The 14,863-nt window shown below is 34.5% G+C and overlaps 2 protein-coding genes across 2 annotated transcripts in view; one reads left to right on the top strand and one right to left on the bottom strand.

Annotated features, from left to right (window-relative positions):
• Nucleotides 1–5,215, top strand: part of Got2 (glutamate oxaloacetate transaminase 2) — an 84,252-nt gene extending 79,037 nt beyond the window's left edge. The window contains 2 exon segments of the mRNA XM_090383994.1: nucleotides 606–756; nucleotides 4,857–5,215. Coding sequence (XP_090240120.1) covers nucleotides 606–756; nucleotides 4,857–4,979 — 274 coding nt within the window. The 3' untranslated portion in view covers nucleotides 4,980–5,215.
• A 4,249-nt stretch (nucleotides 5,216–9,464) lies between these two features.
• LOC150078681 (GPI ethanolamine phosphate transferase 1-like) overlaps nucleotides 9,465–14,863 on the bottom strand; it is a 132,411-nt gene continuing 127,012 nt past the window's right edge. The window contains exons 24-26 of the mRNA XM_090383893.1: nucleotides 12,603–12,678; nucleotides 11,707–11,823; nucleotides 9,465–9,650 (exon numbers count right to left, since the gene is read on the bottom strand). Coding sequence (XP_090240019.1) covers nucleotides 9,471–9,650; nucleotides 11,707–11,823; nucleotides 12,603–12,678 — 373 coding nt within the window. The 3' untranslated portion in view covers nucleotides 9,465–9,470. The remainder of the gene's footprint in view (nucleotides 9,651–11,706; nucleotides 11,824–12,602; nucleotides 12,679–14,863) is intronic.

Raw genomic sequence — 14,863 nt, 5'->3', positions numbered from 1 at the left:
GCTAAGATATGTACAAAACAAGCCAATGAGAAACCTGGGAAAGATATGGAAAACAGATATCAGGAAGAAGGAAAAATGTTTTGGATACTTGTTTTTCATATCTTTTCCAAAAAATCTTTCGAAGGTTTCTCTTTGCTTTTTTTTTTAAACCTGTTAGCATATATGTATAATGTGCCTATTGTCTTCACCATGTCTGTTCACATGTAATAACTTGGCTCCTAGTGGATGTATTTTCATGTAATTTTATATTTTTCTTGTTTAGAGTGACTTGTTGAGCCTTCCCAAATTTCATTAAAATTGGACCAGTAGTGATTTGGAATCCCCCCCCATACATTTCATGCAGGCTATCCATATACCATATATTGTAGCTGCAAGTAATGTGGTGTGCTGCCCCACTTGAAACTTACTTATACTGATATATAAGTTTCAAGAGGGGGAGCACATTATAACTAAGGTAATCAAGCATGAAAGTGTATGACAGCTGTTGCAGAATTTTCCCACTAAACCTTGCTGTATTTTAAAATATACATAAGCCAAAGTATATATGATCAACATTTATAGCTACTGCTAGAATAACTTATTTTTGGATTCTTTTTAATTATTAGGTTGTCAGATGTAAAAGGCATGGCAGATCGTATCATTGGCATGCGAGAAAAGTTGAAAAATGGTTTGAAGAGAGAAGGATCTACTCGTGACTGGCAGCACATAACTGACCAAATAGGCATGTTTTGTTTTACTGGAATGACACAAGATCAGGTAGGTAGTTCTGATTAATTTCATTCTTATTAGGAGTGAATAAATAAGTTACCTCATTTGTTCATTCTATTATAAATAATTTTGTAAATAATAATTTAAGGGAATCAAAATATTACATTTTAGTTATTTTCACCAAACAGAACACTCTAGTTAAGGGTTTTTTTTTTTGTGGATTTTTACTTTGGGCCTTTTGAATTCTGTTTCATTAATTTCTTCAGCATATCCTGATGATTTTGTACAATTGTTAATGGTTAACTATATAGTATTGGTGTAAATACGCCATAGTTAACCCATATATTTGAACTACGTATGTAGCGTAGAGGGCATCGTCTTAATTGTATCTCATAATGTGGTTGCCTTCACAACGAGATAGCTACTATTACATTACTTCAAATAAATAACGCTTCTCTAGTAGAGAAGACTACTGTTATTTATTTTCTACTAGAGAAGCGTTATTTATTTGAAGTAATGCAATAGTAGCTATCTCGTGAAGACAACCACATTATGAGATACAATTAAAACGATGCCCTCTACGCTACATACGTAGTTCAAATATATGGGTTAACTATGGTGTATTTACACCGATACTATATAGTTAATTATTAAAACCCATAAGGATTATGCCCTGTGCATTTAATTTTCCAAATTGTTAATGGTGTATTGTAGTATATCCACAACATGAATCCCATTGCTGCTTTGGGTTGTTCTGGATAAGTAATCATGTTGCTGAAGTCTAAGCTCTGGTTTACGTGTGGATCCAACCACTAATGACAGTTATACATAGACATGAGTGATAATTTGCGGGTAATTAAAATTAAAAGGAGATTTATTGTCTAAATTTAGATTATGTACCATCATGTGGCATCAGGTACTAATTCTACTGAACAAAAGTCATGTTGGCTGTTTTGTAAGCATGCGGAATGATACATAGCAGATTACATTGTTCGTAGTGAGAAGTGAATCCAAGCTAGTACAATGCAGTGGTTATTCAGTTGATTATGGCAGAGGATATTTCTCCAGCATAAGGAAAAGGTGTATATCAACAGTTATGTCATGGCCAGATTGTGACTTTCAAGGAAGAGTGATGGTTGCCCAGAATAAGCTCACACAATCACAGAAGAAAATGTCTTAGCAAGACCATTACTAAGGCAGATTGGCATTGATTTAGCCAGAGAGCTAGATATCAGTCATGGGTGTACATACAATATCATTCATGATAGATTGAGTAGAAGGATGAAAAGTGAGTTCCCAAGTCTGATGAACAGAATTGTTTTTGAATGGGATTGTGTATGCAGCACCAAAAGCAATGTGAAGAGGAAGGAGATAACTTCTTGGATTGCAGAGCGAGTGTGGATGGAAGCATGCAGTACAAGCAGTCATACTGCAGTAGAAAAAATTTTAAGAGCAGTGAAGTTTTACCTGTGCTTTTCCTTGACTCACTGGGGCTGCCGCGTGGCATTTCATGTGTGAAGATACAACAATCATTTCACAAAATTTTAAGTCTTCAAAGTTAAACTGTAACATGTCACCAAAAACAAGAGAACCACACATTTGACTGATGGTGTCATTTCATTACATGCAATGTGCAACCACATACAGTTCAATACATTATGGCAACTAATCAAAAATGCACTGAATGTGATGGACCATCCTCCATGTGTAGCCCAGACTATGCCACCTTGCAATTTTCATGTTTTTGGAAGACTAAAAAATTATCTGGCAAGGTGTTCTGCCCCATGGACAGTGAAATAAAGGAAGCCATTAAAAATTATGCCAAAAGGCTGAGTAGGGCATAAAAAACCTGGTGTACAGATGGGATAAGTACCTAAATTGTAGTGGCGATTTGTTTGAAAAATCAAGTATCAGTTATTATTAAAAAAAAAAGTTTTGTTTGAATTGCTTGTATTATTAAGCAGTGATGTACACAACAGAAACATCTTACATCATGTTGAGGTGCATTAGATTTGAAAAACTGGCTCTCATTTTATAGAAGTAAGGTAGGTGGCAACACTGCTTTTGTTAAAGGAAGAGACAGGACAAGGAAAAAAAACAATCCTGCAGTGACACAATATGAAATATGTTGTACCAGGGAATTACAAGGCCACTTGAGAAAAGGGATAAGGCAGCCACCAACCCAAAAAAAAAAAAAACACTGCGTATAACTTCAGACCATTGCCATGTAGCTCCTAACTACATAGACCAATGCCTGTGAGCAGTACTTGTGATGATGCTGCAGTGAAAGTAATGGGAAACGATGAATCGTGCATCTCTAGTGCATGATTAAAAGCAAATGGTATGGTGAATGGTGGTAGTTTCATGACCTAGATTTACTTCACAATAGAAAAAATTATAAATATAACTTTTTCATAAAACATTTATATGGTACTGTAAACTGGAACATGTAAAATAATGTTCCAGGTAAAATAATGGAGTCACTGGTTAAAGATGCATTGCAGGATCATCTAGACAAGACTGCAGCAATAATTCAGACACAGCATGGGTTTGTTAAGGGAAAGTCTTGTTGGATACTATGATGTGGTTACAAAGGAACTGGATGCAAAAAATAATTTTGATATTATATACTTGGATTTCAGGAAAGCTTTTGACACTGTCTCACATGGAAGACTACTGTACAAATTGGAGCAGCATGGTATTAAGGGTGAGTTGCTACAATGGATGTTGCTCTTCGTGGACTAATGTTATTAGTGGAGTCCCATAAGGTTCGACGTATATTCCTGTATATCATTTATCAATGATATTGAAGAAGGTATATCAGGCTTAATGTTGATGTTTGCAGATGATATAAAGGTTGGCAGGGTTGTTAATGACAATAATGGCAGTGTGCTACTGCAACAAGGTCTAGAAAATTTGGGTAGATGGAGTGAGGAGTGACGTTGAGCATGTACAGAGAAGAGCAACAAGATTGGTGAGGGGAACGAAGGGGTCCTCTTACCAAGAGAGGCTTAAGTTCTGCAAGTTGCAGCAGCTGGAGACTAGGCACCTGCGAGGTGATCAAGGCCTTGAATGGGTTGAGCACACTGAATTCTGATGGGATTCTTCTGCTTGCACTGATTATGAACCTAAGGACCCATAAATTCATATTGAGGAAAGACAGCTGTAGAATAGATGTGCGGAAATTTGCCTTTAGCCAGCGGGTAGTTAATTGCTGGAACAAACTTCCATCTGTCGTTGTGGAAGTTGATAGCTTAAATAAATTCAAAGAGGAACTAGACAAACTTTTAGAGAAATGGTTGTGTGAATTTTTTTTTTTTGTTTTTTGGCTGAAGGCATGTGATGCAAGAAAGCAAGTGTGCTTGCTTTCTTGCATCTATTACTATGTTGAGATTACTATAAAAATTCTAAGATGAGATGGATTGCAGTTGGCTGTAGGGCAGAAGGTTATAATTAATGGATATCCTTTACATTGGTGTAAAGTCAGAAGTGGGATCCCCCAAGGAACAGTTCCTGGCCCACTGCTGTTTCTGATTTTCATAAATGACATTGATGATGGAATAGAAGGCTTGATATAAAAATTTGTTTTTTGACAACTTAAAGGTTGAGAGGGTGGTTTATAATCACAATCAGGCTACAATACTTCAAAAGGATTTGGACTACCTGAAAAATGGCAGCTAAGTATATAAGTATTAAGTATTACCTGAAAAATGGCAGCTAAGTATTACTAGTATATATTATTATTAAGAAAGGAATTAAAGGTTATTTAGGATTAGAAAGACTTTGGATTGTGATATGGAAAGATAAATTTCAATATACAGTGCAAGCAGGTAACAAGAAAGGCACATTGCATTCTACAATTTATTGTAATCTATTTCCCTTCTTTAAGACAATCACATTTGGAATGTTCTATCCAAGTCCAATAGTTGCATCTGGAGAAGATGCAAAGAAGGCTATAAAAGTATTCAGCTCTTACAGCTTTGTATTTGATATATACAGGACCTCTGACTTCTGAGGTTGTAAAGGGAGACAAACTGATTGCATTCAAAGTTACAAGAAGTGTAAAGATATGTGTAATGTGAAAAGCAATTAAAAAAAAGATTTATTGTATTTAATATATTTTTTAATATTATTTTATTTTTTTGTAGGTGGAGAGACTGACAAAGGAATTCAGTATCTACCTAACAAAAGATGGGCGCATTTCAGTAGCTGGTGTATGTTCTACAAATGTTGACTATTTGGCACATGCCATGCATCAAGTTACAAAATAACAAGTAATACATGGATTATTAGCTGTTGTGAACTGGAATTTGTGATTATGTACAGGAAAAGGGGATTTGTTCATATCCTTTAAACTGTATTATATCTTTTATTTTATAACAATTTTTAGATAGATATATTTTGTTTTACAGTTGTTAGAGTTGAACGTTACAATCACACCGGCTGATTACCTAGTCACGTTGCAAATTAGATGGCAATCAAAAATAAAATTTGATAGTTTCCAGTATGCTTGTTTATTTGTATAGCAGTCTCTTTAATATAAATTGATCTTATTTTCCAGCTTATAAATTGAATATACATATTTCATTTTTAATTTGAATTACATAAAAAAAATTAAATTCAAGAACCTAAAAACATTGTAGTCTTAACCTAATTTGTAATAACTGAAACAAAAGCACTTCACCTGGATAAAATTTGGAATATTTATCACTAATATCAAAAATCACATTGTTTCCTCCTCTGCTTCTTTGACTGTAAAATTAAAATGATTAAAATAAGATGGTTTATCTATTAATTATCTTTATTAAATTATTTTATTCTTTAATTTAGATCCAAGCTTGGAAAAAAATTAAACCAAGGTAAACCACGAACTTCATCCTGCTGTCACAATAAAAACCATTCTTATGTATAGATCAGAACTAGGTGGATTTTTGTGTGTGTATAACAGCAACAGGATTTCAAGTGGTTTAAACTCTATTTAGATCAAAATTATAATGAAAATTTAAGTAAAAATATAGTAAAGATAATTAATAGATTGAACCATCTTTTTAATTTAGCAATACTCGAGAAATGAAATGGAAATCATTCAAGAAACCTGATTTTTAGAATATTAGTAATTAATAGGTTCTGAATCTTACATGAAGTGCTTTCATTTCAAATATTTAGATAAAGTTAACTTAGCATTAGTAGAAGCATATGATGCAAGAAAACAAGCTTATGCAGCATCAGCCAAAAAAAAAAAAAAAAAACACCCACTCCCATTTCACCCCTCCGTTCGTTCGAAATACCTGGCCAGCTGAGCCTTAAATTTATTTAGGCTATCAGCTTCCACAACAAGGGATGGAAGTCTGTTCCACCAACCAACTACCCACTGGCTAAAGGCAAATTTCCGCACATATATCCTACATCTGTCTTTCCTCAATTTGAATTTATGCCCTCTCAGGTGATTATTCTGAGCAAGAGGAAGAATCCCATCGGCATTGAGCATGCTCAAACCATTCAAGGCTTTATACACCTATCAGATCACCTCTCCAGACACTGTAATTTGCAAAACTTAAGCCTTTCTTTGTAAGAGCAACCCCTTTGTTCCATTCACCAATCTTGTTACCCTTCTCTGCTACAAAGCACAATTTGTATTTACTTATCTTATATTTTTGCTGGTTCAGCAAAAGCCCTGGCACTCTTGCATTATATGGCTAATACTACTTGGTTGAATCTTCACAAAAGTAGTCTCCCTGGCAATGTATACACCAATCCCAACACGTCAAGAAACATTCCTGATAGGCTTCTTTTTGAATTGCCAATAGAGGCCTTAAGCAAGGAGGATCACAGGGGCTAAATCTGGTGAGAATGGCAGATGGGGGGAAGCTTCAAGTGTACATGCAGGAGTATTGTCATGATGCAAGTGTCAGTTCCTTCAAGCCTCTTTTCCAGCCATTTTCTCTGCATAATCACTAGAACTGTTTTGTAGCATTCCTAGAGCACTGCTCAACCATGCAAGGCAAATTCATAATGGCTTGCGAGTCAGAAAATACAATAAGCGTGATCTTCATATTTGATCAAGATTGTCTTGCTTTACTGGGCCTTGCAGAAGATGGAGCCTTCTACTGAGACGACTAGACCTTTGTTTTCAGGTCATAGCCATACACCCATAATTCATCAGCAGTAACAATGGGAGAAACAAAGTGTGGCATGGGCAGCAGCATGTTGATGAAGATCCTTAACAAGGACTCTGATCAGTGATAACATGAGGCACAAACTATGTTGAAACAAGTCTCATTCCCAAACCTTGGTAAAATTGACATCTCATAAATAATATTTCTTAAAATATGTAAATACTAATGTCATGTGCTCCTGATCAGATTACAAACACGAACATATGAATCAGTGGTTTATGAATTTGAAGGCAGCCAGGGTGATAATTATCTTCAGCAGACAAGCACTGCCCTCTTTAAATTTTGTGAAACACTGAAAAGTCTTCAAAGGGCAATACATAGCATATTCTTTGAAAGTTGCTTTTAATCATTTTGAAAATTTTATGCAAATTTATTACTCAATTTAAAATGCAACAAAACCAAACACCTGTTTGCCAATATACTAATTCAGACTGATTGCAAATAAACAAAGTGACTCATACATTACTATGTCTAGATGAACATATAACTTGGTACAATGTCATAATTTCAAGATACAGTCACTATCTTTTAATCACACCTTGTATATTAACAATAATCTTATTCACACTTCAGTGGACTGTAGAACTACAAGCCTAAAAGTGGTACTGTTTGTGCAGTGGCTTGTTTTGGTAAATATTAGTGTTGCGTCATGCAGAGAATGATAATGAATGAACATTAATTTTGAAGCTTCATCACATTTCACTCGTGTTTCAATGGTATGGTTGTTTTTGCAATGGGGGGGTGAAGATATCCAAGCTCAGGCTGCCCTTCCTTATGAATGGAGATTACTAACAACCAGTGAAAGGTTAATTAGACATAAGCAAAAACAGCTGTTGCCAAATTTTTACTGAAGAACTATGTGAATTACACATAACTTGACATCTGAACAAAAGGAACCTATGTGCAATTTGTGTTAACCTGTAAACTTTAGTAACAGTAAGACCATTATTTCCATTACTGTAAAATGAAAGTTGATGGTTCTGATATGACTTTTCAATAAACTTGCATAATTCTTATTCTGAGCAGACTTCAAAATAATTTATTATTAAAAATGCACAAATAAAATTGATTAAAAAACATGCCTTGAAATATTACAGCAAATGTTTAAAATATACTGAGTAAAAGTGCTAAAAATAAAGTGCACACATCATATGGAATCACTACGGGACATTCCATACATTCAAGCAACTGTGGCAGAGTATATGAATAATACCTGAAAATACTTCAGAAGTTCCTTGAACTTCTAAGAAATAGGTGTGTGTGTGTATATACGCTGCCTTACCATTAATATCTGGACACCTGCATATATACAAATAACCTTTATTTACAAGAAAATAACATGTGACCGTGTCTTTATGGCAGCCTCTAGTCTCCACTATTTTTTTTTTAGTATGTCCTCTGATATTTCTGCCATTCTACTTGCAATATGGCAACTAGTTTAGCTCTGTTTCTCAGGCAATCCCTTCTCGTATGCACCCAATGATTCAAATCAGCCCAAAGGTTCTTTATAGGATTGAGGTCAGGCCTGGCCAGTCCAATTTTTCAATGCTCGTGTACTCAAACCAGTCTGTCGTAATGCAAGCAGTATGACATCGAGCATCATCTTTCCTTGAACATGCTGCCACAATATAAGTAATAACACATTGTCCAAAACATCTAGAGAGACCCAGCATCCTGCTCTTGCCAAACTTCATTGTTGGGACAATACAGTTGGGCAAGGAGCTTCAACCCAGACACAAGCATCGAATTGGTAGAATATATACTGTGACTCATCACTCTTAAGCACAGCTTTCCATTGGTTGTGCAGTCCAAGAACAGCTGGTCTTACACCATCTGACCCCAACCTAGATGGCATTAGTTCGGAGCTATTTGTGGATGCACACACACCTTTATTTTTAATAAAAATAATAATAAAAAAACAGTGGTAATTGCCATGCAGCATCCTGTGCACTGTAATGGTGTTGAAATGTCCCAATTATCTCACCAAGGACCTGTGTGTACTGCGACAATGATTACCTGTATTATGATTGCAAGGCTCTCCTGTTATATTCTGTTCAGAGTTTTTGAGTCATTTCATGATGGTTTCAACACCAGTAAACTTCCATTTACAGATGACATCACCAATAGTGGGCCTAGAGATCTTCAGTACCCTTGAAATGTCATGTAAAGACTGACTTATGTAGCACCCTATCATTCTGCACTACAAGTTTGTTAACTCTGTTGATCATGGCATCTTGCATTCACAGTCATAATACTGTTCCTCAAAGGCATACACAAGCATATTTATAACATGCAGTGCTTGGGTAGGATGTGATGAATTAACAACAGGAGGGTGTCCAGATATTAATGGCAGGGCAGTGTATATATAGTCTTTTTCAGAACATTTAGAAATGCAGTAATTTTTGAACTAATTTTATATTCCTACTCCATCAGACAATTTGATTACACAATATTTAAAGAACAAATTTTAACAATAAATTAAATTAAGAAACATCAAGCTATTTTAAAAATTTACAATTTATGTTGAATATTAAGTACTGTACAAAAATGGGTAATGTATATATATACATCTTAGTACATGAAATTTTAATGCAAATGTCGCTTTAGGTGTGGTACAACACAAGTGAGAGAACACGATGTAAGCACCCAAGCAACTCCATGTAACACCATGACAAAAACTGTTGTGGTCATGATAATTATGTAGTGACTGATGGAAGCCCCAATTTCCAACCAGCTGCCAGTATCTTGCACCATAAAGAAGAAATGCTGAAAAATTAAATATGTAATTATTATCACACTGAAAGAAATGCAATTTTGAAGAACTAAGAATTACTTACTGCTGGATCTTTACTTTTTTTCTAAATAACAATCCCAAACAAAAAGTTAAAATATTCTAGTATCATGTTCGCGGTCTCAGAGACAGAGAAACACTTGCCTACAAGCAGTTTATGATTTTCATATAGAAGATGAATGAAGGAGAAAAGTTAGTTTTATGGGTGTGGAATTAAACTGTGAGTGAACGGCAGCTGGCTGCTACATATGCAGAGTTACCATCTCTCTAGAATGATAGAGAAAAATAAAATTTCCATTCAATTTTGAGCCAGATTATACTATTTGTTATTAGATGCAGTTTTTTTTTAGAATGTTTTATAACTCAAAAAACTATTTAATATTTGTATCACAACATTTTAAACCAGGAATCAGTAGCTTTTCCCACTCTATCAGCTACTGTAAAATAAACTTATCACAGTTTTTCGCAAGTGTATCTCTATTTTAAATAAAATATGCTGGTTGTAGTAAAAAAGAAGTGATAAAGGTGCATCAGAAGAATGCAGTGTTACAAACCGTCTGTTTCCACACTTTTAAATGTTTATATGTTCAAATCCTTCCATCCCCTCCCATGGTAATGCAATAGTATAAAGTACCAACTCATTTCAAAAAATAAAAAAATTGGATGATGTATGATGATCAATTTGTACTGGTAGTTACTTTTTTTTTTTTTTTTCTAGAGGAAATTTAAAAAAATGCTCATACCCAAGAAAACATACAAAAGAAACATAACAAGATGCCTCATCTTTTGTATGGTCATTAGAAACATTCTCATATAGTTCACTCATTCTTGAAAAGTGTTAGAATTAGTAGCCTAATTCAACTGAATTCAATCTGACTCCACATATTTTTAATTGCACAAGATTAATTTTCATATTAATATGCAAAATAATCATGCCCCTCCCCCCAAGAAGTTTGTTGTACCAGGAATTGTGTTTGAAATTTTAAATAACACCATATCAAATGTCAATTACATCTCCAAAAAAATTGGGGAAAAGGTCAACTTAAGAATAATCATAAAGGGCTACTAGAATTTTGTGCAAGTCATGCACTCTAAAGTGGAGTGCTTTGCATATAACTTCCAGTTCTTGTTTTGGCCAAGTTTTCATTTTTGATTGAAGAAAAAAAAAAAAAAAAATCAGTAAAAAATGAGAACTGTAGATAGACCTTTAGTAGTTAGTATTCTAACTACTGAAGGTCTATCTACAGGAAAATTTGGATGTCGCTCCAATTGAAACTGTGCACATTCACACAGAGCTCTTGAGAGACTGCTCTCCCATGGCATACATCAAGTTTGTGTGTTGAGGTGAACAATTACATAGAACATCAAGACTTCCCTCAAAACAATGCAAAGTGCAGTTGTCCTGTGCACATTCATTAGTTAGCTTGGTTCATACCAACTTATACAAGGGAGCTTTTCAGGTTCCTCTTTGTGGTTTTCGTAATCTTGGTGTTTCAGGAACAATGCTTTTCTTCCAAGCTTGTCATTCTTTATAATATTGCCAACTAACTATCTCTCTGCAATGATTTTCAGAACATCACAAGATTTGGAAGGTTTATGATTGAGGAAGATCCAATTCCTACAACATCCTCTAAATGCTAGGATTTCCCAAACACTTTCAAAACAACCAACCATAGCCCAACCACGCAGAACCCAAGAAGCAATATCCAGTGTTCATAGAACAATAGTTCTCCATGAGCCCAAGTGCAAGTCTCCAATCCAGCATACAAGGTATTCTAACCAAGGGCACAGTCTACCACAAGAACTATTTCAGCTCTAAAAGCAATCAGGGTAAGGACTATTCAGTGAATCCAATACTTAAGATCATTTAATAATTTGGCATCTTGCAGAGAACCAGAAAAGAAGAAATATTTCACTATAAAAATAGCATACATTTTAAATTGAATAAACACTCAAAGGAAAATTTGTATATATATAAATTTAATAAATCAGTTTGATTCATTGAAAATTAATAAAGGACACAAGGCTTACCAGTCCCATAAAATCAGACATAAATAAAACCAAGAGAAAAAGGGCACGTGTTGGCACTTTAATAGTCAACAGTACTGCTCTGAATGCACAGCTCACTATTAAGAAAGGAATAATTACCTATAAGAGGAAAAGTAAAGCAAAAATAAATAAAAAAAATTTTCTTGACATAAACAATTAAAAAAAAATACATACTATATTATTTTAATTTATATATAAATATACACAATATATTACAAAAATGTTTAATGTTTGCACAACTAATAATGCGAGTATGAGAGATAAATGGAAACAAACTACATTGCCATAAATATCATGTTGGTCAGAACAGTACTTATTTCAATGGGCATCAAATTAAACTACCTGAGAGGCAAATTAGACAAGTTCTTTCAACTATCCTTAACCCATCAATGATGTAAGATGGTAATCGCTCTACACTTTATGCATAACTCCCTCTCTACATTGGAATAAGTACCATATGGGTCAGAAACCTACAGAAACTTGTGTGTGTGTGTCAATGGGCATCACATAAAACTACCTGAGTGGCAAATTAGACAAGTTCTTTTAACCATCCTCACCTCATCATCAATGTACGATGGTGATCTCTCTCTATGCTTTATGCATAACTTCCTATCTGCAGCTGTGTTTGTAAACTTCATTTTGACAATTTTCTTATCAGCGAAGATCACTGTGTTTTTCACATATTGCTACATAAAAAAAAAAAAAACAGCAAAGAGGTGCTACCTCCAGGATCCTCTTAGTACTCATACAAAGTTTCAGATTTATGGGTTGTTTCATAATCTTTGAGCTACAACACAAATATGGTACTACGAGCACTGACACGTATGCTTATTATTATTGATCAAGTTTATTTATATAACAAGTAATGGAGTACTTACTTTGATAAGTAGCAAACAACCCATCACAAAAGGACTAAAGACAGTAAGAAAACAGTAGACACTTGTAGGCTCAAAGCTGGAAATAAAAAAGTTTCTATTATAAATCTGCATGACTGCCTTCCCATTTCTTATAAAAAAAGCAATTACAATCAAAAGTTAAAATTAATACCAGTTATATATGACCAAAAAAAAGTCCTTTTGTGTACAAACTGTAAAAATTTCATTACAAATGTCTAACATGCAGACTCAATTGGAACATCATCCTGTGTGATGTCATGCTATAATTCTCAGTGGTTTCCATGTTAAGTATAACATAAGGCAAATACCCTCCTTGAAAGTACATGTGTACACTCAAATTATCATATGCATGAAAAGAGGAAACCGACACTCAAATCACAAGCAATGGGAAAAATTTTTTTAAGTGGCTATAAGAGATGTATTCGGGACAGAAAAAAGTAATAAAAGACTAAATATAAACTGTCTATATAGTAATTCCATGTATACAGACAGGACATTCATTTTGCAAACAAAATGAATGAATTTGAGCTTCTGATCAGGTCAACTAACACTGATACTGTACAGCTAAACAAGATATGGTGCCACCCAATGACAGGAAATTTTCATTATGGTGAATACAGTGTACAAGAGGGAGATTGGGGGAGTCATGTTTCTTATCAAAAAGGTTTGCTTTAAAACAACCAAACTGTGCCCAGGACCTGATCAAATATAAGTGGACATTGAGTATGTGATATTAGATGACTAGTGGTAAAGAAAAGATTACAGTGGGTTGTGATAACCCAATTGACTCCAAGGAGGATCTCTAGCAACTTAAATGGGAAAGCAAATGTGACTACCTTATTATGGGCAACTTTAAATTATATCTCATACACTGGAAACTGTGTAGTGACAATACATGTGGATTAGACTTTTTAACAAAGTGGATGTTATTCATTCATTTGTGTCAGAGAGAGAGTACAAGAAATCACAAAGGATCTCAGCAATAAAGCAGCAATTGTGGGAACTTTACTATTCCTCTGCAGTGAGTACTGACCATAATATGATAAAATGAACAGTAACAAAAGGAAACTTAATAGTCAAAGACATGAGCAATAACTTTTCAATTTCAAGAAAAGCAACCATAATGGACTGAAGTATTTCTTGGGCTATCGTGTGGACATGTTAATGTATATTTGCAACAAACAAAAAAAAAATTTTTTTTTTTTTTTTTTTTTTTTTTCATAGTGAAGTGCTATTACTATTCCTTGTTATAGTTTACTTCCAATCTGCATCATTAATTGTGTTAAAAATTCGCACATCTGCTCGTTTAACACTTTTGGAATGATGACAGCCATCAACTGCAATTAAAAAAAAAAAGAAAAAGTTTCTTGCTACTAATCAGGGTCAGAATGGTTTGGGGAAGATATCAAGAAAAATCTGAGGAGTTTGCTATGACAGAAGATCACTTACTCCTAAGTTTGCTTATAATGGGAAATTTACAAATAGGCATGCAACAGTCCTGTGTCATGATTCTGAATGCTAATTACAGGAGATTCATATGCTGGAGTAGGCACATCACAAATGTGATGCCGTAAGTTAGTATTATTCATATAGCATAAGGAAGCCCTAAGCTTTTGCTGCACTAGTGAAAAAAAAAATTAGTAATTATAAATTAACAAAAAATAAAATAAAACAACCTGCCTATGTGACTCCTTCCTCACATAGGTAGCTATCCAACTGACCTTTGTATTGCCCAAGCTGTCACTTCAATCAACCATGGAAGTAATTAACAGATCATTGACTAAAAGAAAACTTCCTGCAATCCAGTCTAAACCTATTCCCCCAAAATGTGTACAGGAAGGGAGGAGGGGTTATGCTGTTAGTTAAGAAACACAAATAATCCAAGGAAGTACATCCAACTGACATTGGTGGACAATTGTTGAGTCAGTGTGGTGACATAAACACTGGGAAAAGGAAAATGAGAGTGAGTGGGTGGGTGTGTATTATAAGCCTAGTGAATCTGATGAGTATAATGAGCAGAGAAATAGAGTGGGCCATTAAATCAGAATGTCTTGCAATGGAGGATTTTAACTTTCGAAATATTGACTGGAACATGTGGGTTGGTCACTCGCACACTAGCAAAACTTTTGTGGATTTATTGGATGACTGTTTTCTACAGCAACAAGTTCGAGAGGTAACCAGAGGAAGTAATACTCTTGTTCTGATTATCAGCAGTGATTATTCATGCATTAAGAATTTGCAGA

The sequence above is a fragment of the Mastigoproctus giganteus genome, chromosome 10 (assembly GCF_048544385.1).
Source record: "Mastigoproctus giganteus isolate SK-2022 chromosome 10, ASM4854438v1, whole genome shotgun sequence".
Lineage (NCBI taxonomy): Eukaryota > Metazoa > Arthropoda > Arachnida > Uropygi > Thelyphonidae > Mastigoproctus > Mastigoproctus giganteus.
This window is presented reverse-complemented; position numbering and strand designations above follow the sequence as displayed.